At 32.2% G+C, this 22,938-nt stretch overlaps 1 protein-coding gene across 1 annotated transcript; it reads right to left on the bottom strand.

Annotated features, from left to right (window-relative positions):
• Nucleotides 1-239: 239 nt before the first annotated feature.
• Nucleotides 240-22,543, bottom strand: MS3_00005330 (uncharacterized protein). The gene is made up of 7 exons (XM_012943446.3): nucleotides 22,479-22,543; nucleotides 20,172-22,362; nucleotides 17,441-17,530; nucleotides 16,589-16,707; nucleotides 13,770-13,884; nucleotides 8,962-9,143; nucleotides 240-7,290 (listed from the first exon to the last, which is right to left on the bottom strand). Exons 2-7 carry the CDS (start codon nucleotides 22,360-22,362, stop codon nucleotides 7,066-7,068), a joined length of 2,922 nt encoding a protein of 973 aa, XP_012798900.2. The 5' UTR covers nucleotides 22,479-22,543; the 3' UTR covers nucleotides 240-7,065.
• Between the last annotated feature and the right edge of the window lie 395 nt (nucleotides 22,544-22,938).

The raw sequence follows: 22,938 nt of genomic DNA, 5'->3' as shown, positions 1-22,938 counted from the left end.
TCTCCGTTCCCAATACAATACTTATCTTAACACTTAATTAGTTACGAGTTCACTCAAAACATTTATTCGGTTTACTAGGTAACCAAGGTAATGTGATGAACGAACGCACAATTGATAACCAAATGTATGTTAATACAAAATTACACAGTATCTTGATAAAATATAGGAACCATACATTAAATACTTCATTTGCAAATTTCCATCACTTGTCTTTCACATTCTGAATGATTCTTCCGATTCACAACTCCTTTCTACTTCCGTTCCTGTTCTCATCAAGTCAAGCTTTATAGCCTTTGGCTAGCAGGTTTTCCACTTCCAATTGATGTTATCTACTATTTATATCTATCAACATAAGTAGCATACACCACAGTAGAACTGAATGATGTACACTTAAGCGATCAAGTATCCTTATTCAACCGATTAATTAGCTGTTAATCTTTATAAACTGATGATTGTTTATAATAAGGACTTTATTGTTTTGCACTTTTCAACAGTGCACCCTTCAGGTATGTGAAAAAATACATAAAGATTACGAATTTTATGACTGAAAAGCAATCGAAATACTAATTAATTCAGTAGTTTAGAACTTGTTGATTAATCTACTCCATTTTATCTGTTTTCAAATATGAAAACCCGGATAGCACTATTTACGTTATTATTTACTTTAGTAGGTTTGCGAAGTGATTACTCAGTCTGAGATTAGTTTCCATCAAAAAACTGATATCAACTGAAGCACCACCAAATATCATGAAACAACAGACACTTGTCCCGTCTTAATTTAGAACAACTCAAGAGTGAGAACTTACAACCGATTCAGACATTGAGAACAGAACTCCAAGTTTTAATCGGTAGCACTGGTTAATTACATTGTCGAATAGCTTTGAATTAGTGACTCAATATTTTCATATATTCTGGATATACATAGAGATGGAAATGTCGACATTTTTAAAGTACACCCTAATTTCAACTTCAAGCCCGTCAAGATTACTTCGATTGGAATTCAGAATAACTGAAATTCGTTTGCTGGTATTGTCGTCCTATTCGTTACCTATTTGTTTTAGAAATAACAATTCACTCAGCCATTTGCGTACACATGCTTATACAATTATTTACAACCCATTTGTAATTCCACATGACAATATACTTCAAAGTAACGCAAAGTAAACTAGCTCATTCAAAATATTAACTAAAGGTTTGGATATGGATGGATCAGCTGAAAGACAGAATGAAGTGTTTCAAGTTTTCACATCCATTTGTAAGGTAACTTCACTTCAGACTGATATAGGAATGAAAAGGTGGTAACTTTGACCATAATTTACGAAATCAATCACTAGCCTTTAGGCATTTCAGAGAAATGTGAATTTTACATTCAACTATGATTAAGAGGTGGGCTGCAGTGATTCAAAATCATACAATGTATAACGTTACAATCTCACTGAAACGGTTGTTGACTTGTGTCAACGTTAAAGTAAATAATGCAATGATTTTTTTTATGAAGCAAATCAATGTCACATTGGACAACAAACCACTGGCAAACAATGTATGTATGCTCGAAACAACTATTAAACATTATAAGTTGAGATCAATTTGAAAGATAATAAAGTATTTTTATTATTAATATCTATAACATCTCAAATGATCACTTTAGATTAATAAAAAGCAACTTGATTCTTTCCTTATTACTAGTTTGCTGAAAATCGAACTCCACCAATACAACAACATAACACAATAAATCAGTAGTATTCAAAGTATTTTTATAGTTAAATTTTTATTTCAATATAATTAATTAGTAATACAATAACAAGAATTTCGATCATAATAACAATATTAAAGAAAAGAGAGATAACTGAGAAAAATGTGAAGATCCATGCATACAAACACACATGAAGTGTGGATGAGCATTAGAAATTTGAGACTGTAAGAAACTAATCATTGTTACATTCCATATAAATAATAATAATATAAATGGGTAATATAGATGAAATATACGAAAAATAACAGTGTATTCAACAATATTTACTTTAAATTCACAAATTATATCTCGGGATAAAATTGTTAAACTGAAGAACCCAGTAAACCGGGTGTATTATTTAATACGCTAATAACAATACTAAACATAACAATTGATGACAAACAGAACCAGTAAGCAAGTCAAAACAAAATACCAGCAGACAAACAATTTAAAGATTCAATGAGAATGAAAACAAGATTTTTCTATAGCACAAAAGTTTAAAATAAAAATGTAAACAAAATGTGCATCTGAAACACGGTGAGCAACTATGACTGAAAGATTGAAGAAACAACAACAATAAGTGATGTCAGGAAGGACAGCAACAAAGGACAGCAACAAAGAAACAAAACCGAAAAGAGGATAGTCAGTCAAAACTAGAAGAGGAAATCAAATAAATAAATAAATAAATTGGAATAAGAACGACAACAGTTACAAATATGACCTAGGAACGCCCGAATGCAGACTACGAACATTTGTGACGATGTTCACGAATGGTAATTAGAATAACAACGAGATTAGTAGTAGTAGTACTTACACTATTAGTAATAAAGAAAAATATGTATTTTTTTGTCTTATATATGTATGTATAGTAAATCAACTGATATAAAAATAGCTGAGTAGAGTGACTGAAACAGATGAAAAATCCATAGAAAAAAACAAGACCAAAAACGAAAGAAACCGCGCACGTAATCGGTGTTAATTAATTAATAAAGAATAAATAGGCAGTGACGGCTAAAAATAAAAATTGGCTTAAATTCATTGGTATAAAAAACCAAACAAAACAAAAAAAATAACCAAACGAAAAAAACTGGCTATTGCACATAAGTTAGAAATTTGACAGATAGATTATTAAGGTAGATCAATAAATTGAAAACCTCTTTATTAGTATCTCAGGATAAATAGGAGTAACAAAGGTTAAAATATAGAAGGTACAACATTGGCTAAATAGGTCTTCTGCACTCCAAGCATAGGTACTCATATATGCATGTAGTAACCGAACACTAACACAAGAAGCTGTTTAAAAGTTGGTACATACCTCAATCTGATTATTAAATGAGCTATAGTTAGATGGAAATGATGAAAATTGTTTCATAATTATCAAATCACAATAAAAGAGTATATTAACAAGAAATCACATTTCACACTGAAAAACAAAGTTGAACAGTAAAACTAAACAAAAGACTAATATCTAAACAGAAGAGTGAAAAGAAAGGAACCACAACACAAAATAAATAACATCCTAAAGGAAAGCCACAAAAGAGGGACACCCAAAAATACGGATCCATGGAAATATCTAACATACTTTCTTGTTTTATTTTAAAGTAACAAAATGAAGCAAAAAAACGATAAAAATTCGGATTACTTTTAGAGTTATTTTCTGTTTATATATAAAACTTTGTTTGTAAGAATGTAGATAATACAAGGGGTAAATAATAAGTTTTATATATATGTATATATATATATATATATATATATATAAACAAATGAGAAATCTAATAAAATATTTTGATAAATAACGGTAGTAAAAAGATGCAACAAATAAAAACACTATGAAAATATTTATTTTATCAGATATATGTTTTATGGCCAAACAGCAACAATGATTTTTTGTTAACTTTTTTTTATTAAATATATTAATGTGAAAAATCAATTTTTTTTCACTTGCTGTTCGAATAATTTGTTTTCTTTCCAAATAAAAAACAGTAAACAACATACCAGAAAATGAGTAACAATATGTTTAGTAACCAGAACTGAAAGAATTTTCTGTCCTATAAAAGCATTTTTATTTTGTTTCCAGAGATATAAAAAAAAGTCTGATGTCAGCTGTGATATCGAATTCAGTACAAATGAGTAGGATTGTTTTAAGCATCATACATAAATATTATCGATATAAAGAAAAGTAGAACAGAGTACATTTTAATCTAACTGGGAAAACGAACTGAAATAAAAAATGTAATTAAGAGAAATGTTTTTTTTTCGCAGTAATTAATAGTAAGTCCTTTTATATGGGATAGTAGATACCATGAAATTTCAATAAGAAAATTTACTTTGAGGTGATAGAGGAAGCACCACAAAACCAATGACTAAGATTTATGACCAAAATGTCGTCTAACAAACGAAATCATTGAAAATAAAGAAAACTACAGAATAGAAAGAGAAAAAACGCAAGTCAAATAACTAGATTTTATTTTGAAAAGGTAACCAATGGTAAAATTTTTAAAAAAAACAACATAAGTACGCACAAGAGCCGAGATCAGTAGAAACGCGAGTTACAGAATGCCTTTGAAGCATCATTTACAACAAACTTTTACGAGCAAACTATTTGATTGAGCAGATGAAATTGATAAGCAAAAAAAAGTATGAGTGAAAAATGTTTTAAAACACATACATACTAACTCTCCACTCATTTGCCACACTTCACTTTAACAAAACATCACAATCTGGAAGCGCCCTGAATATGGCTTGTGCGTGGAAAGCGAACCATCACAGAATACTATTATTATTAAGTAAACGAATTAATGGATCAAGTAGATAGCAATGAAAATTATCTGCAGCATGAATGCATCACGAGCCAGCGCAATAATTAAAAAAATTACAAACATGCACGTTTACAAAATAAACCACGACTTGAAAACAAGGAGAGAAGTATGAAAATCTGCGACTCAAAACAAAGAGATATACTAATTCATACAGATAGTATAGGCATAAGTACACGACACAAAAGAGATGAATGAAAGTTGTCGGTGTAACATACATAAAATATTTATATTTCGCACGTTTCATCACTCTGTGTTACTCAATGATATAAATAGTGGAAATGCATTGTGAATCACGTTCGAATGTATACATTCAACGTATACGTAGAGATGTACTCACCAGATTGAGAATTAAAAATATACACATACTGATTCCGCATGAAATGACATTATAAGAAGCAATGTTGAATTGTTAAAATCCATAAAAAAGGGTTTGCTTGCTTGTTTGTTGCATAACGTATAAGATGGAGAACAAAAACATAAAAACAATATTGCGTGAACGTACTACCATAACTACAATATATTAAATAACAACATGAAAGAATGTAAGAAAATATATGATTTTTTGTCTAATTTTTGTTGGGTTTTTGTAGAAAGTGTTACATTGAAAAATAAATAAACAAAGGAAAATACCAAACAACAAAATAACATTACAAAAATAAAAAGTACCCCACATATACACACCCTCCCCCCCCCAGGGCTCGAAACATTTTCACCCAGTGTTTAAGCACCAAAACAAAGGAAAGAAAAAGGTAGTGACAATTACCAAGTAGAAAGATAACAAGGAAACATGGTAGTTTGACGGGGAGTATATGATAGAGGCTACACCATTAGAGGAAATGTCAGATCTATAACAGAAACTAGAAAATGTTTTCTTCAGTTTATATATATAAGACATTGTCAACAGAAGAAATTGAGTAATAATAGTAAAAATCAGTTAACAAAAAACTTTTAAAAGTGAGTAAACCATATTACTTTTAATCGCTTGCATCCTATCACTCAGGATAGATATACAAGACACATACTACCGAATTGATGTATAAAAGTAGATGTTATATCTATCTTTGGTATGTGAAGCAATGTGCTAGTGCACTTGTATTAGCTAATCATTTTTGTTTAAATGTTGCTTTATGAGAGAAAGAAAACAAGTACAATTAAAATAATGTGAATAGTAAATATGTATGTATGTAAATAACAATATTTATATAAATATGTTTATAGAAAAGAATGAAATTAAAAACTAAAAATAAGTATACATCATAAATGGGTGTTTATTCAATGACTAAAAGAAAATTCACCTCTAATAATTAGTAAGCTAAAAGTGTAAAACATAACATTGTCGATTTTTTATAAACAAAAATATTAGTATATATATACTGAAGATGGTCTAATTAACTATCATCAATACCAACTCATTTATTGGACAGTAATGGTAAAAATAATAATGACATATAATGCATAAAGAGAGATCGAGGTACCACACATGCGTTGATCAACTAGATAAAAAAACGTCAAATCAAACTAAAAGGATAACCAACAGAAACAATCATCAAATGATCACAAATAGAACATGAAAACAAAATTAGATAGGTAGATTAATGAAAGAAATGAACAAAACAAAAGGATATTACATTATTATTATTACTAAGAGTAACACAATAAAGTTAACAAAACAGACAAGTAGAAGTGAATAGAATTTAAAGATATCAAATAAAACTTAAAAAAGAAAAACAAGATCACAATTCAATTAAACACGAAATGAACTAACATGAGAGAAAATTATCCACAGACAAAGAGATAAGAATTCAAAAGAGGAAACTAAACTAAGAATGAATCACAGTTTAAAAAAAAAACAATTTCACATTCTTAGGAATTCAACAAGTAAACAGCGGGATAAAAATATAATAGTAAGAAGAGGAAACACACTTTTCAAGCTAACTAGTTGATGAAAAGGATGAGTAGTTAGTGATGAGAATAATAGTAACAAGAAATAATAGTACCAAAGTATGCAATTTGTGTGTCTTCTGCATTTACTTAGGTCGTTTATAAGATATATTATATGAGTGCTTTTATATATATAATTAACTGAGGAACAAATCATCAGCATTCAGTAAATGAGAAATCACAGACTAGGAAATGGCAACAAAAAAGCAGACTGATATTTCAATGGAAAAGATTTTCAAAAACACCAACTTAGACAGGCCTTGCGCAAAAATGTCTTAACTCAGTGGTCACTCTTTAATCAAATGAATCCACTTTTGTCAGTGGAATTTATTGATTGATTATAATTATAGGTGTTGGATAGCTGACATAAAAAGGATTTAAACCGGCAAAATATCTAAGAGAAAAACCAAAAAAAGGAAAGCATCAAATGATTGAAACAAGAACAAGAGAATACGACAGGTTGAAGACAATGAAAGTAAGAGGTCGAGATCAGAAGAAACATTTCCAATTTGTATGAAACAAGCATGCTGAAAGATAGAACAAGCTAGCAAATAATAACACACTTGTATGCGTCTACCATCGATAAAGTGCAGGACGAGGACGTTCAGCTCCTTCTTTGACTAGAGGTTTATGATATTCACGACCATAACGACTGTGTATCTGTACCCAACACTGTTCACAATAATATTGAAGGCAAGTAACATTAGCGCAAAAAAATGGGGCAAATTTACCCCCACAACGAGTACCTTGACATTCATCACACATTTGATTATCCAAGACATATGGTTTAACTTCAACCTAAAATAAAAATATAATACAGTAAGAAAAAGCATATACTTTGAAGGGGGGAGTTTCACGCGCTTGAACAAAAATAACCTACGAATTTCAGAAGCTGGCACTGATGGTGATTTACCACATGTAGAACGAGACCCAAGCATCTCTGTCAGTGTTGGTTCATAACTTCATCGACTAAATGATCCTGCTGTTTACAACTCTACAAGTAGCTTTAAAACTGTTCAATCGAGATTTCCACCATACACCACACTTATGGTCAAATAATTTTATTGATTCTTTAAATTAAAAATACTATCCAACCGTTATAAATACGAATAAGATAACGCTATTCACAGTGGCCATCTAAAGAAGTAACTCTAATCGATGTGAAACAATCTGTTTCGAAAAAGCACCAAATATAATCAACAGAAGTAATAAAGATGATCAAAGTGAACAGCCATCTAGTACAACAATATTTTTAAAAACCAACTATGATAAACGTGGATAAACGCAAAAGAAAAGAATAAGATGTACAGCTTCAATCTTTAGTTATCTAACGTGGGGCAACAGTCATCGATTAGCTAACTATATGATCAATGCATGAAATGAGTGAAAAAGTTATAATTTGTCATTTTGTTATCAAAAAAGAGCATCACACATATGTTTGAACATAACCCTCATTTATAAACAACATAACTTTTTTCCCACTTAGCTGGACTATTTTAATCTATCCTAATTTTCTTAAGAAAAAGAAAAACACCTGAAAAAAGTATTCACATAGAAAAACAACAGAAGAAAGAACTTAATAGAAAGTAGGGCTACGTCTAGATTCCAGACGAACACCCACGCATTCTCCATTCAAATAAATTTGCCAACCATACATCTATTTATAAATGCTGCTTATATTCAATGAAAAGAAATCAATAGGATTGGATAAACAAGAAACGGAGGAATAGAACTAGTCAGTAGGAAAATTCCAATCAATAGAAACAGTCTGACCACACTAGGAGGGAAGGGGAAACTGCTAGTTTACGGTGTTAGATACGAAAACGAAAAAGGGAACGATAAATGGAAATTAACGTACAGTTAACTATTTATAAAATTATCGTTAGAGAATGAATCATTACCAATCAATAATTGTTATTTTCGTGATCATTCTTATTACGTTGTTGAAATAAACAGAAACAACCATGATAATTAAACTACTATTTACAATAGTCTCCAAACGGTAAAAAACAAGCGGAGATGATTTGCCAATAACTAGAATGAGATGAAAAATTCAAATTAATATACAGCTAAAATTCTGCCACTTCTTCTTTTCATTATTAACTATTACTACTATGATGATAAATGATTGGATGGGGTACGTAGAATTCTAGTAATTAACAGCTAGTCAATAGTCGATTTTGAGATACTTCTGCTGTATGCGTGTGGGCACTACTTAGTTTTAATCATAATAACAATCTAACTCTTCTGCAATTCACGCTGACAAATGAGTATGCCATCAATAGATCAATAGGTTTGTATTGAAAAAAGCCCTTACACAAAGTTAATTCAATATGAAAACTATCTTAAATGGCCCGTAATCAAAACAAATCTTCTGGAAAAAGATACAGTACTATTAACAATCCTGAATAAAATTGTAGGCAAAGGTTTAAATTATATATATATATATATATAATTCCATAAACTTACTCGTTTATCAATTTCATTATGCTGTAATTGCACAAATCGTGCACTAATTGCAGCGATGTAACTTTGTTGATTTGAGAAAGCGACACGACCAGCACCTTTAGGATATTTCAATTCTGGATCTGTATCTATGCCAGCATAACAAACACCTCCATATAAGCGATCCATTATTAGGGCAAGTTCGACTATTTAAAAGTGAAAGCAAAACCTCTGAATAAACGAAAAATAACCATCATGGAACAAAATTGGGTTTAAACGAACAGGCTACTTTCATTCGGATATACATCGCACTTCTCACCTTACTAGTACGACAAATCTAAACTCCCTACTTCATAAATGGAGATTTAAATATTATATTAATAGCACGATCTATCAATAAAAATTTAGAGTCAAGACTTCTCAAAGAATCTGAAGTTTTTGCACCTAAGCCATTGTGCATGATTCACTTTAAACGTGACGCAAATTCCGATATTTTAAAAGGAAAAATATGAAACATCATCGAAACACACTTTGCAGCAACCATCAGAATAATGTTCTCTAGTTAATCTACTGACAACTCAAAGGAAAATTAATAGAATTTAACCTCTTCAACGTTCATCTACCAATGCTTATGTTCCTGTCGATTAAGGTGCAAAGGTCGTTGATTGAGCGATTCAACCAAGAAAGTTCAGGAACATTAACTCTGTTGGCAAGCGGGGTAACAGTGTTTGTATCAGAAGAACGATTGTATGAAACCTTACAAGCGACCATATGATCAAGGCAGACTCGCCAATCCAAGTTCTCTACAGGAAAACCAGAAACATACGAAAAGCAGTATCTTTGCTTCCTCAATGTATTACTAAATTCGTCTCTATACACAGCAAAACCAGTATCATATGTAAAAAAGAAACTTAGCTAACCTATTTACTTTCTGTGAACTTAACCTAAAATTTTTAACTAATTGAATCCCTATTCCGTTTTGCTGACTTCTAGTTTTTTTTTTATTCTGCAAAAAAATCTAATAAATCATTCTCTCTACCGCACGGTTAGACCCTTAACTCATACAGACTTACTGTTGTTTTAGAATAGGATTCCTTTTCAAAATTTATCTTACTATATTAGGCAACCACAATTCTTTCTCTAAATTTTATGACATTCTTAACTCACTTTTGATTCAATCTCTTAATATGGATAATAATCTTAATGTTTATTTTACTTCCGTTAATCGTTGTCGAAAAGAATATATATATATATATATATATATATATATATATATATATATATATATATATGAACAACTCTGAGAAGGAAACTGCCGAGCATATATATCTTCACTGAACTATACTCTTGTTTCCAAAACGAAACTGGTAGATAACCACAAAAAGAAAATGCAGATATTGACAATGATGTTTTTTCTAGGATGATGTCAATACATGAGCCTTCACTTCATTTGTTTAAATCTACACTACAAACTTTACTTTCGGAAACTTGCCATTTACGCTATATTTTACAAAAAGAGAGGTATAAATTGTAGGATCGTTCAAAGATTATGACGTACAAGCTAAGATAAATGTTAAGTCTTGATTATCTCAGTATTTGACATTTAGATTATAAATACTCTATAACTTTAATTCAAAACAGATACTTATCAAAGAGCTAGACACTTTAAAATGAAACAAATCAAGTGATTATTTAACTGACTTTAAAACTGAGAGTCAATTTTTAATTACTAGGATATACAAAAATAAATGAATGAACGTAACAATATTGTCACATACAAAAATTGAAATTATTCGAAGCTAATTAGTTATCGTAAATATTGAACACTGTAAAAACTTTAAACTACTGAAAACAGTAAAAAATTATTGTGGGTTGAATTTATGCTTACTTCACTAAACAGCACTATGCGAGTATAAATGAGGGTTAGCAAAAAGCAATAAAATTTAATTGCTTGTTTTTTGTAGGAAGCTAAAGAAGACCGAAAACCGAAATGTTCAAACGCATTGTTTTGATGGATAGTGATTAAAAGCAACCTATTTTCAACCACTAAATTGCATACTGAAATAACTGTCTTAACTAGTTTAGTCAAGGCAACCAGCACGAACATAAAAATATGCCACTCGTATCCAAGTATATTAAACGAGACATGGTTGTTGGAATATATTTCTACATAATATTTATTGTAGTGAACAATTATCTCCGAAGTTTTTTCCCTTGTTTTCACGATGAAACCAGTATTCCTCTCTTTTTTATTTGTTCTTCGGTAATTATTTTCCAGGCTTAACTAAAAACAAGTTTTCATGTACAAAGAGTAGTTGCCTGGTTTTATCTATAATCAACGTACTGGTATTTTATTTCGGAGTTGAAGATTAACACAGCTAATATGTAGTAACCCAATCGTGATTTGATTAACAATTGATAGATTAGAAACATATAGTGTAAAAGATTTCAGCAACATTATAACTTGGTTAAAGATTATATATATATATGAGGATGTATCCTTAGGGAATTAGAAATAACGTATATTTTCTCTTTGTTCAGATTACTTCCATATAGTCAGTTGGATAAAAAATAATAATGAATTAAATACTGTATAAAAGATAATGACTAAGCTTCTTGTTTGAGAAAAAACGAAAAAACTGTTTTAAGGTCAAAAAGAGAAACGAAGAAAAGTAAACTTCTGTCTACAAGTAAGGTCATTTTCAGGTCATGCCAAAAATAGGAGGGGATTTGAAACTGTTCACAGAGACAAGACAAGTGAGGAGAAAAAAATCCATCCAATAGGCAGAGAATCATGTAGGCTGGGACGGAAACGAATATATATATATATATATATATATATATATATATATATATATATATATATATGCAAAATTATTAATAACAATGAAGTTTCAAAGTGACTGAATGCAGTTGGGTGAATGGTAAATCGATATATGAAAATATCCTTTTTATAAACAAACAAGAAAAGGAGTTTTCGTTTTTTCTTTCACCTTAATTTTAATAAATATGGGTCAAATATAACTAAAATATTTTATATTTATTAGTTTCTTAAAATTTTAAAATATTTATTTCAGTTTCCATTTAGGAAATATATTAATACTATATTGTGTGAAATTTAGAAGACTTTATTAGTTAATTTAATAAATCATTTTAAGGAAAAGATTACAGTGTTTTTGGTTGTATAATAATTATAATATTGTCAAAAGTGACAGACCTATTTAAATGCACTTTGCCATAAAAATGCAAAAACTGGATCAGAAAATATGTAGGCTACAAGTAGTTACTATAGATTTAGAGTGCATTAATCTTATCCGTTTCGTAAAATGCTATTTACTTCAGGTAATACTTTTGTGCTACCTCGGTCTCCATTATTGAGACCTTGGAAGTCAGTTGCACATAGTTTCGCGGTTTAATTTTTCAATATTTTTGTTTCAATCATATGCACTTCTCATAAGGAATCATTTGGACAGTAAGCTGGTGATCAGAAAACATCAGAGATCGCATACATTCGACGATTTCACCAACACAAAGTTAACGGTCGTCTATGACTTACAACATCCCTTTCGTCCTCATTGAAATGCTTGACTCACTTGAAAACTGATGTTTCTTTTAATACGTTACTTCCCTATACAACTCTAAACATAAAATGAATTTCTTGGTTTTTGTTTACCAAGTGCCTCAATTAGCAAACTTACTGGACGGACCATTAATTATCAGTTATTATGTTCATTGGATAACCAGTAGAATTGATATCCCATGTATTCAATACGTTACTCCTTATGAACATCGATATTAGTATCATTCATATTAACCTACTCGTTAAATAAGTAATGAATGTTTTCTGAACGAAAAATATTTTTTGCATAACAAGAACAAGTTTACAATGGATTTGTTTCTGTACATGGTTTTTGTTTCTAGTTTACTTTCTGTCTATAAGTTCACATGATGATTCTGAATTTGTACACTTTTAGAACACTATAGACAGTCAACTCTTCATCAACTCACCTAATAGATAATTGTCATAGTAAAATGTGTAAGGCATGGGACTGTGTATGCGGTTACAAAGTCTAGGAAATTGTATAAATTAAAATGTGACTCAGTTTTCGAGTAAAAAATTGCACACTTGGGCAAGGCTCTTTGTGGACTTGTAGGAGGAGAATAATTAGAACATGGTTGGCCTACATATAGATTCTTCTGTCGGTTTTATCTAAAAATCCAAAATGCGTTTAGACTTTTATACAACTATGATTCACTGCAATATATGTAATTTGAATAACTTATGTGAATATTTGATACGGATATGAAAATGTTAGTTTGATATTGTGTATATGCACAAAAAAGACAGACTGATTGGTGAATAGACAAACTTAATGAATTTTTGTTAATTCAATACTGTCTACTACAAGTCACTTCGAAAAAGAATAGGGAACGAAACAATCAATGAAATTATTTTCATAGTTGATATTGTGTAGAGATTTGTGCAATCTGAAGATTGATTATGTCACAGATTGATAGCAGCTAGAGAATCAACAGAAAAAAACAATAGTTGTCCTTGGTTTCGTAGTTCCCTTCAATTAATGGTAGTCATTTAGTGAACACTACATATATAAGAATTACTCGTTGAAGATAGCTTTTTAAAACTCAAATGGATAAAATGGGATTTTTATGAAGTATACATGTGGAAAGATCATAGATAAAAGGAATATCCGGTTGACACACAGTTGAAACAAGCTAGAAACCATATTTTTTATATTATAATAATGGTAATTAGTAAGAAATATCTATCACACTTTGATAAGATTATATTGTCAACTCATTGGTTAACTTACTAGCTCTAAGTGGACGTGGAACACCTCCAACAAAAATTGTTTTACGAGGATCTAATGGTTGTGAACCATCCATGACAAAATCGGAGTCCGCTAAGTTCCATGGTCGAATTTGAACCTAAGATTTTTTCAAAAAGAGCTTACAAATAAAACAGCAAACAATGTGAACAATTAAAAAGTAACTCTACTCTTGTTTACTTGATATTATCAAACATGCAGTTTCATAAAGTGAATAACAAAGTTGTAGAAAACAATGAGCAGAGAAATAATCATACATATTGAGGTCAAAACTAACAAAAAGTCAGGGCCGAGCTAAAGATCCCACATTGATTGAACCTTGTTTAAAATAAGGAGGTTAATTGTTTGACAACATGAAATACTAGAAGCTAGCAATGTCGGTTGGAAATTTTAATGGTTAAGAGAATAAAACGCAAACGCTGAAATAGCGAGTACAAGTGTAATTAAAAGAACTGAAAACAAAAATTTGAGTGTTTTAGATCAACTAGTTAAATAGCATGATTCATAAGGTACCTTTGATAACTCCCTTTTGGAAAATAAACGAATTCTGGTAATATTGATAACGAATTACCGAAAACGCTAACAAGAGTTGAGTTACCATTAGAATCAGTAGTTTGGAAAATTGAACGTAACAGCAGAGAACTGATGCGAAATTCAATTGAACAAGATTGATGCAAAACTGTGATGTTTCATGAAACAGAAAAATTTGTTTGTTTAAGTGAACTGGTGAAGACTACTTAATAGACAACTGTAAACAGGCACTTGTTTTAAAGGGGTCCGCGTGATTATTGTAACTAGTGATTAGAAACTTTAAATGACAGCTCAAAATCATTTGCAATGGCGCAGATGCATCCATTTTTTGTCTTCCTCCAGATTCTGAGCTTCTGAATCTCTCATAACTTTATTTCACTATTTGTATTTTCTTCTTGAATAGTATCTTCGATCTCTAATCTCTTCAGTTACAACTGATAATGTTACTATCTCTACTATTTTAGAATTTGGCCAGAAATTTTATCTTTCTGTGCTAATGGGGTAGGACACCTTGAACTAACGTACATACGTAGCAGGTTTAGCGTTGCAACTGACTTGTTTGTTCAAGAAACGTATAACTAATCTACCTCTAAACAACTAACCACAATACAATCTTTCTATTCAGAAATAACACATAGACATATCCAACTTGATGCAAATTAGAAGGAAACGATGAATTTGTTTAGATCTATTTGATACGAGAAGTAGATTAAATTCAATAACCTTATTGATTAGACTGATTAATTGTTAGATTTTGGATTCCTTGTACTAATGCCGTAAGGTGAAAATTTCACAACCACACCTTCCCTTAACAATTGGAAATATTAGTTGCTGGAACCAAATGGAATAGCTTAACCATAAAATAGTATATCAAGGAACTAAAGATTTTGATTAAGTAGTTCAGAGAAGTGAGTGAATCATACTAATGATTTTGACAACAAGGTGGAAAAAAATATGTCTAGGAAGTTGATTCTCAATGTTTGATTTTATTTGATAGCGCGATACGATAAAGGTTATTTCCAAATTCCGTGGAATCTCAAAAACCAACTTACGTCTGAGGTTTTAAACCAACAGAATATTTTGCTGTGAAAAGAATGTATGCAACAATAAAATATGTAATTTGACTAGACATCTCTTGTCATACATAATTTTAGATAAAACAGCATGAAGTAAACCATACTAGAGACACTAGTTTTCGACCTGGATATAATAAGGTGTATGCTACTTATGTTGATAAGCATAAGTAGTATGTAACACCAATCAGAAGTGAAATGCCTGGCAGAAGGTTGAGAAGATCGAATTGAAGAGAACAGGAATGTAGACAGAGAGTAAATACAATAACAACAGGAATGAACGAACGATACAGTTTGTAAGAGACAATTGATGGAAGATGTGAAAATAAAGTACTTAATGTATGGTATTTATATTTTATGAAGACATTGTAATTTTATACTAAACAATTAATTGGTTTTCCGCACCTAAGTCCTCGTTCAGTATAATAGTACTTTAGATGGAAAGTGAAGGTTACGTCATGAAGTTAACCGCTTCAGATAGATTTCAAAACCGAAAATAAAAGGATTTTCACGTCACAAAGAGATAGGGTTAAAACTCGAATAGCTTAGACAAGTTTACTGAAGAATTCGACTCAATTAATGTATCTACGACCAATCGAATGACTCATATGTCGAAGAGTATACAGTACTAAATAAAATAGCTACCAATTCGACTGATACCCTTCGTTTCGGCACACGCACCACACAAATAAAAGTAATCCTTAGTGCACTTTGTACATCTTAACTTCTAAAAAAAATTATCCATGAAGACAAAATTCAACGGGTTTTACGGATTATTTTTAGATACAGTAACTCTAATGTATCTAACCAAGTTACTTCACTTATGCGCATACATATACCATCCTGATAGACTGTAGATCTTTAATAGTCATTAAACTATGAGAATCCACGAAAGATCTTTTGAACAAGTAATAAAAATATGTGGACAATCCATCCCCAGATTTCGACTGACAAACAAATAATTAGGGAAAATACAGATGACAAAATAATGAATCGGTTGGTCGATAAACATTTATGACTATGATTATCGAGCCGTACATTGTCAAATCAAGCTATTGAGGAATTGTGAAACTAAAAAACATATGAAAAGTGACTGGCATTTGATCATATTCGTCTTCGAAACACTGTTCGTGGATGACGAAACAACTGTGTAACCGAACGAACGAAGTTCAGATAATATGTATCACTATGAGAACTTACGGGTTTATCTTTCATCGTAGGTGATGATACGCACCAATAGTATTTTCCTTCATCAACAATACAAGCATTAATAAGACTTTGAACAGATCGTTCATCTTGGAATAGCAGAAAACAATAGCCTAAACAAACAGAAATTTAGAATAAACAGGTAATCTGTGATATTAGTACTGACATACTAATATTAATGAGTTGTTCTTTAATGGTATAGGTTTACGGATCGAAATCCAGCAAGTAGTACAGGTTAGCGTACAGAACTATGAAAATCAACGAATATGAAGCGGGACCTTTGTTTCACGAACCTAAAATGATTGAGTTAATTTTTTTAATCAATGAGAGCTAGTTTTATCTAGAGAAAAATCAATAATTAGTGTAAACTAGTTAGTTCACTCTACGCCAATGAATGATGTAGATTCTAATCACTGACTTCAGACATGTGATAAGTTATGTTCATAAGGACTAAGAGTAACAAACCGTAACATGTCATCAAAGTGAAACAAAACTTTACTGAATCCCATTTATATGGATTGTGACTTATTTGGAAAGACTGAATATATAGCTTCAAAGTATTACTTAAAATATAACGTTTATTTTCTCTTCAAATATTGATTTTACGTGCGATAAACAATGCGTCTACCAATTTCTTAGCTAATTAGAATTGGTAGAAATCTTACTAAAGAATAAGATATTTTTGTCTGAGACCAAGATTACAACGACCCAAAAGCTTGAAGAGTTATTCATGATAGTTATTAGTCTTTCACTAAATAATGACTAATTAAATCCCTGGGAACTACTATTCTCAAACTTTAAATGAATTTTTTTAAAGGAGAGGAAAAAGGATGAGGTACACCTTACCTTTTGGTGGAAAATATGCCTTACTTTCAGTTTTATGGGGCCAATCAACTATTAAAGGGCCAAATCGACGAAAAGCAGTAGTTATTTCCTCTAAAAGAGAATCGAAAAATTTTTTTATTGAGTTAATAGCGATGTAGGATGACAGCCAGGGTAAAGATAGTTCCGTATAACTAAGAGGAAATTACCGATACTACTGTTAGAAATTATTTATTATTGGAAATCAACTTACAGCAATGCACAAACACTACAGTTAATCCACTTCACGATCTTTCGTGGATGTCGATCCCTGACTTTATAAATAACTGATCACTAGATAATTTTACCGTTTTGAATATGTTTGGAAACTGTGTCAAAATTAATGTGATTAATCCAATTTATCATACAACTACGTAGTATATACGGCCAAGACAATTAAAATAGTAGATACTTTAAAATCAATTAACTATTGTACATTGACTCGACTGGTAAGTTTTTATCTTACTTTAGTTCTTCACCTTGGAGATAATGCTTGGTATCAATTACATGGAGATGTACCTGCTTCGTCGTTCAGCTAAAGTAATTTCTAAGCTTCCACAATCTTAGTGCTTGAACTATATTACTCGCGCTAAGTTGAGCGAAAAATTTGAAGTACTGACATTTTTTAAAAATGCTGTTTTCTTTAGGGCCCATCTTTGAGCACTCTGAAACTCTACACATCAGACCAAACAAAAGGTATTTTTGACTTGATCGAAGTTTAACGCAGTTGTGTGGTCAAGTAACATAATAATGACCCCAAAGATTCTTAATACCAGTAAATAAAGTGCTTTGTAAGTGTACATACACAGCGAATTTCTTGATGTATTCAAAAGATCCATTCAACGATTTATGACTTAATATTTATACTAATGTTCTTAAGGATAAATAAGTTTAAAGATGTTTCATTGCACACAAACATTTCCCCGACTAGTACTATTACTATATTCAGTCATTAATCGTCTTCTTCCTCATTCAGTTAGCAAACAGAACATACGTCGATTAATTCAGTAGGAATTCAACTGTTTGAAACCTAAAATCCTTTCCTTAAACTTTGCCATGTTCACCAAATATATATGGAATTATAATTGGGGTTTAGTGTATAGCACTGAATAGAGCCTATGTGTAGTGGTGACAAGCACGCTTTCACAGGAAATCACTCTGATACTGAAGGAGTTTGGTAATTAAATTCAACGAGGCGTCCATAGACAAACGGTTCATACATCGTCGTCGAGATGCTATACTACAATCAGTGACCAATTACATATTCGTTCAAGAAGACGCTTAAACCTATAAACTATATAAATGTTGAGATAATAAGTTCCCCTTAACCTCTAATCAAGTAATCAGAATACCCGACTTTTCCAACAGTTAACTTGTAAGATGAATTTTAGCCCTTTACCAGCCCTTAACCAGCCTTACAATTCTTCAGAAAGTGCTATTATACAACCGACAATATTAACGGTCAAATAACTCAATTAGAATTTTTGTTTTTCAGAACCCCAATGCACAATAAATTTTCGCATTATCAATCCATCACAAAGTAACGACCTCCCAAAACAGTCATAATAATAGGAGTTACATTGAACAAAATCATCTACGATTCGTGTTTTTGGTACTGATAAAATAAATTCACATAAAGTGCCAAATAGATGGAATTCACAGACTTTACCATCCTAAAAAGCTGAGGTTCTGTATAAATTCAAGGATATCGTGAGTGAACGAAGCAGCAATGACTGCCGGACTCAATAAACAGGTCGGTAGTGTCTTGGTGTTTAAAATAATGATTGCACTTTTCTTCGAACACCTCAAAAATCTTCACTATACATATATCCTGGAATCAATGTTTAAACTAGTGATCGAGAGTAACTACAATTGATATCTTTATCCATTTACTTTCGATTATCTACTCTTGATATTCTAGTTATGTAGTAAAATAAGAGAAAACAACTTGATGTTTAAAATACAGGAAAAAATGGCCGGTTACAGAATAAAGTCTGAGTATATAAACCATGAGACTACAATCTAAATATTAAACTAGTAGCTGGCAATGGATATTAGACCATCCATGAAGTGAAAGAAGCAAATGTCTAGAAATTACTCTTAAAATAATAGACAAGTCAAAGCTGAATATTTAAGGCTTTGGGTATTAAACTAGTATCTAGGATACCAGTAAAGGTGTTTGAGACTAATAAGGATCGAAGGAAATCAAAGAATCCATATCGTAATGCGTCATTACCTCCTTAATAAGGTTTGCATCTTAACTAAGAAAAAAAAAACTTGTACTTCGACTGATTACAAAAAATAATAGTAGCAGCACTCACCAGCCACACAAGCTTATTTGCCGAAATATAGACAAGGATTTTTGAGTTAATGGTAATCCCCAACCATCTTTTCCCCCATCAAGTGGTTGTTTGAATTTGGATGAAATTAGAGTACCTAAGCTAATGAGCAACAGCAACGACGCACCTGATTAATATATACAAAGCCATATGAAAAAGCAAGCTATGTATGATAAGGAATATAAACTTTTACATGAATAATCTACTGAACAGTCTCCCATTATTTGAACCAAGCTGTAAGTCAGTAACAACGTAAAACTTCGTACGTACGTACATCAGTTCGAGTTCCCATACTAAGCTGTGGCGAACATAATAAAGTAATTTACATCAATAACCTACGAAAAGCAAAAAATTACAGCTCATACATATTGACATACCTTCGTCTATATCAGGTGGGAGACCTCCAACGAATACTTTGCGTGAAAATCCTTCTTCACGAGTAAAAATATTTGCAAACATAGAATATGGGCTTGTCATTGCAGCTGAACCCATCATTGAACTCCCGTTGTAGCTAGAAAGACTATTAAAACCTGAACTTTGGTTATTTGAACCATTTATCATAGGTGTTGAGTTGTGTATCGACGATGAGCCTAAGACAGGCATTTGGTTTGCAGAATTTAAACCAGGTATTTGTTGGTCTACCTCTCCAAAATTAGATGACAATGTTAAATCATCGATCCCTCCCATAGATGTGGTATTTGCATTCGAAGGAACTAAATTAGAACCTCCAATGCTACTGATTTCAAAAGATTTGATAACTTCCATAAGCTGTTGATCTAACCCGTATTTGAAACTATCTAAGGAACTTTCCGACGTTGGGCTGTTGAATGACAAGGTATTTGTGAAAGAGTCTCCAGAAGAACACAGAACTAGTGAACTATTTGCAGACGATGATGACCCAACACTGTTTAGCGACTGGATGATAGAGTGGTTATTCAAGCTTCCAGCACTATTATTCACACCGGAATCCTCACAACCATTCGGTAGAGCTGAGAGAGTGGAATTAACTCCAGTTAAACTACCACGATTACCATTTAGTTGAATACTACTTGTGACAATGTTCATAAGACCTTTACCTAATGGTACTTGCTGTGAATTTTGATGATGTTGTTGCTGTTGCTGCCAATGTGCCATCATTCGGTGTTGGGGGCGCTTAGGAAACATACTATATATATTTGAAAGACCTGCCTCATTTACTTTATTGTTACTGGTAATACTGACGCCGGTTGTAGATACTGATACAAGACCCACGGACACAGCTGTCCGATTTAAGGAACCGTTAGCCATTCCACTACCAAAACCCACAGGTCCGACCATATTTGGAATGTTCTGGACGTTTGGTTTGTGAAGTGTCTGATGAACTGACGAATTTTGAGACCACGAAACCGTATTACCTTCATTTCCAGGAAAATCACAAACTGTAGGAGGATTCGAATCAGTGACAAGACTACTACCCAACTTTGCTGAAACACCGGTGCCATTGCTGCTCCATGCATTGGAAACCATGTATCCAAGTGCAGAGTTTGACAGCCCATTAGAATTACTCGACCACATACCTCCTTTATTAACTGCAGGGTAACGTGCAGTTTGATGAGCTCCAGTGATCGGGCGCTTAGCTGCAACAGTCGCAGTAGTGGGAGTGTTGCTGTGAACAGTGGGGAAAATGTTACTACAATGACCATCATTTAAAACACTATCTTGATCTATTTCTGTGTTAGACATAAGAGACGTAATTGTGTCCCCGGCAAGTGAGAAGCTATGGTCTGCAGAAGTAACCCCTACACAATTCCGGTGGTTCCATAAATTACTTGGTACTCCGAATTCAGTCGAAATATCTAAACTGTCCGACTCAGCTTGAATACACTTCGTGTCGCTTTTTTGATTAATACCTGTAAGCGTATCAGTTGTAACACCAGATTCTAATGCTGCTCTCATTAAACGATAATCTGCACTGAGATTATTAGCACGCAAGCAAGTAGGATCTGTTAACTGGTCAACAATAGAAGTCAAATTATGTGTTTTGTTTAGTTTATTTCGATATTCTGATTCGCACAACTGTCCATCAAGGCGACCATACGCAAGTTTCCCGAAATCAACTACATCTGACGCCGATGAGGTCTTATCCAAATGTTCCGAGTTTGATTTTATTAAAGACAGAAAATGGTTTCTGTTCAGATCATCAGAGCTAGTTACACAAGAACTAGTCAATTGTGATCCAAGAGACAGTGAGTCGCAAACTTCTGTTAAAGGTGTAGATACTTGACACCCTTGACAGGACACTGGTGTTAAAATTATGCCAGAGCTATTTGGGGGATTACGGGATAAGTCACGATCTTTTCGAGCGTTCTCAAAAGTTTCAGGTGTAGTGTTACTTCCAATTCCAATATCAGAAAGATGATCGAGATCAGAGCGTACGACTTCTGAAATTCGAGAAACGGTCGTACTATACAAGGAAAGGTCTGAGGAAGTGAGGTGGTCTGCACTTTGGAGAGCTGGTCTACATGATGGTGACTTCAGAAAGCTTTTTTGAACGGTAGAACTTCTTACCAGTTCGATTTCCCCATTCATCTGTGAGAAAGAAAAATTTATTCAACTACCGTGACCACTTTACTCAATATAGCACTTATAATATAACAACAAAATGCATTTTATTTGAATTACAAAACTACAAGACCGAGAATTACCGCTACTGGCACGTATCCAAAGTCTTAGCGGCAGGGCAAGTAACGAATTGCCCCTAGCGATGGTGCACTTAAACAAGCGTTGTCCAAAGAGCAACATTGAATAAGTTACTTAGGAAAGTCTCGCTCCTTGTCATTTTCAAAATTGTAGTGTTTATCTATGTCAAAAAATCTAGAGGTTTATCGAAAGGTGGTTTCAATTCTTCAATCCCTTACTTCAAGACTCGAGTAACCGCTACAAACTTGATCAGTCTTCAGTAATAAGGATGGGAGGTCTATCGACCCATATTAATCCTTGCAGTTTGTAATACGGCGGACGTCCGATCTCGTTTTGAATATATTAGCAGAGGGTGCTGATATTACATGTTGCAGTAGAGAATTCTGGTAATTCACTACTCGGTGCGAGAAGCGGAACTCCAGACGTGAATGATTTGATCTCGGTTTTCGGAATTTCTTGGAGTGT

The sequence above is a fragment of the Schistosoma haematobium genome, chromosome 3, assembly GCF_000699445.3.
Source record: "Schistosoma haematobium chromosome 3, whole genome shotgun sequence".
Lineage (NCBI taxonomy): Eukaryota > Metazoa > Platyhelminthes > Trematoda > Strigeidida > Schistosomatidae > Schistosoma > Schistosoma haematobium.
Note: the sequence above shows the minus strand (reverse complement) of the source record. Positions and strands in the feature narration are given on the sequence as shown.

What these genes read in the sequence shown, in the direction of transcription:
- MS3_00005330 (XM_012943446.3), bottom strand. Translation starts at nt 22,362, where the DNA reads ATGAATGGGGAAATCGAACTGGTAAGAAGTTCTACCGTTCAAAAAAGC. An exon ending in CCCACCTGATATAGACGAAG is followed by an intron (nt 17,531 to 20,171) that starts GTATGTCAATAT and finishes ATTCTCTTTTAG; the next exon opens with AGGAAATAACTACTGCTTTT. An exon ending in CTACGATGAAAGATAAACCC is followed by an intron (nt 13,885 to 16,588) that starts GTAAGTTCTCAT and finishes AAAAAATCTTAG; the next exon opens with GTTCAAATTCGACCATGGAA.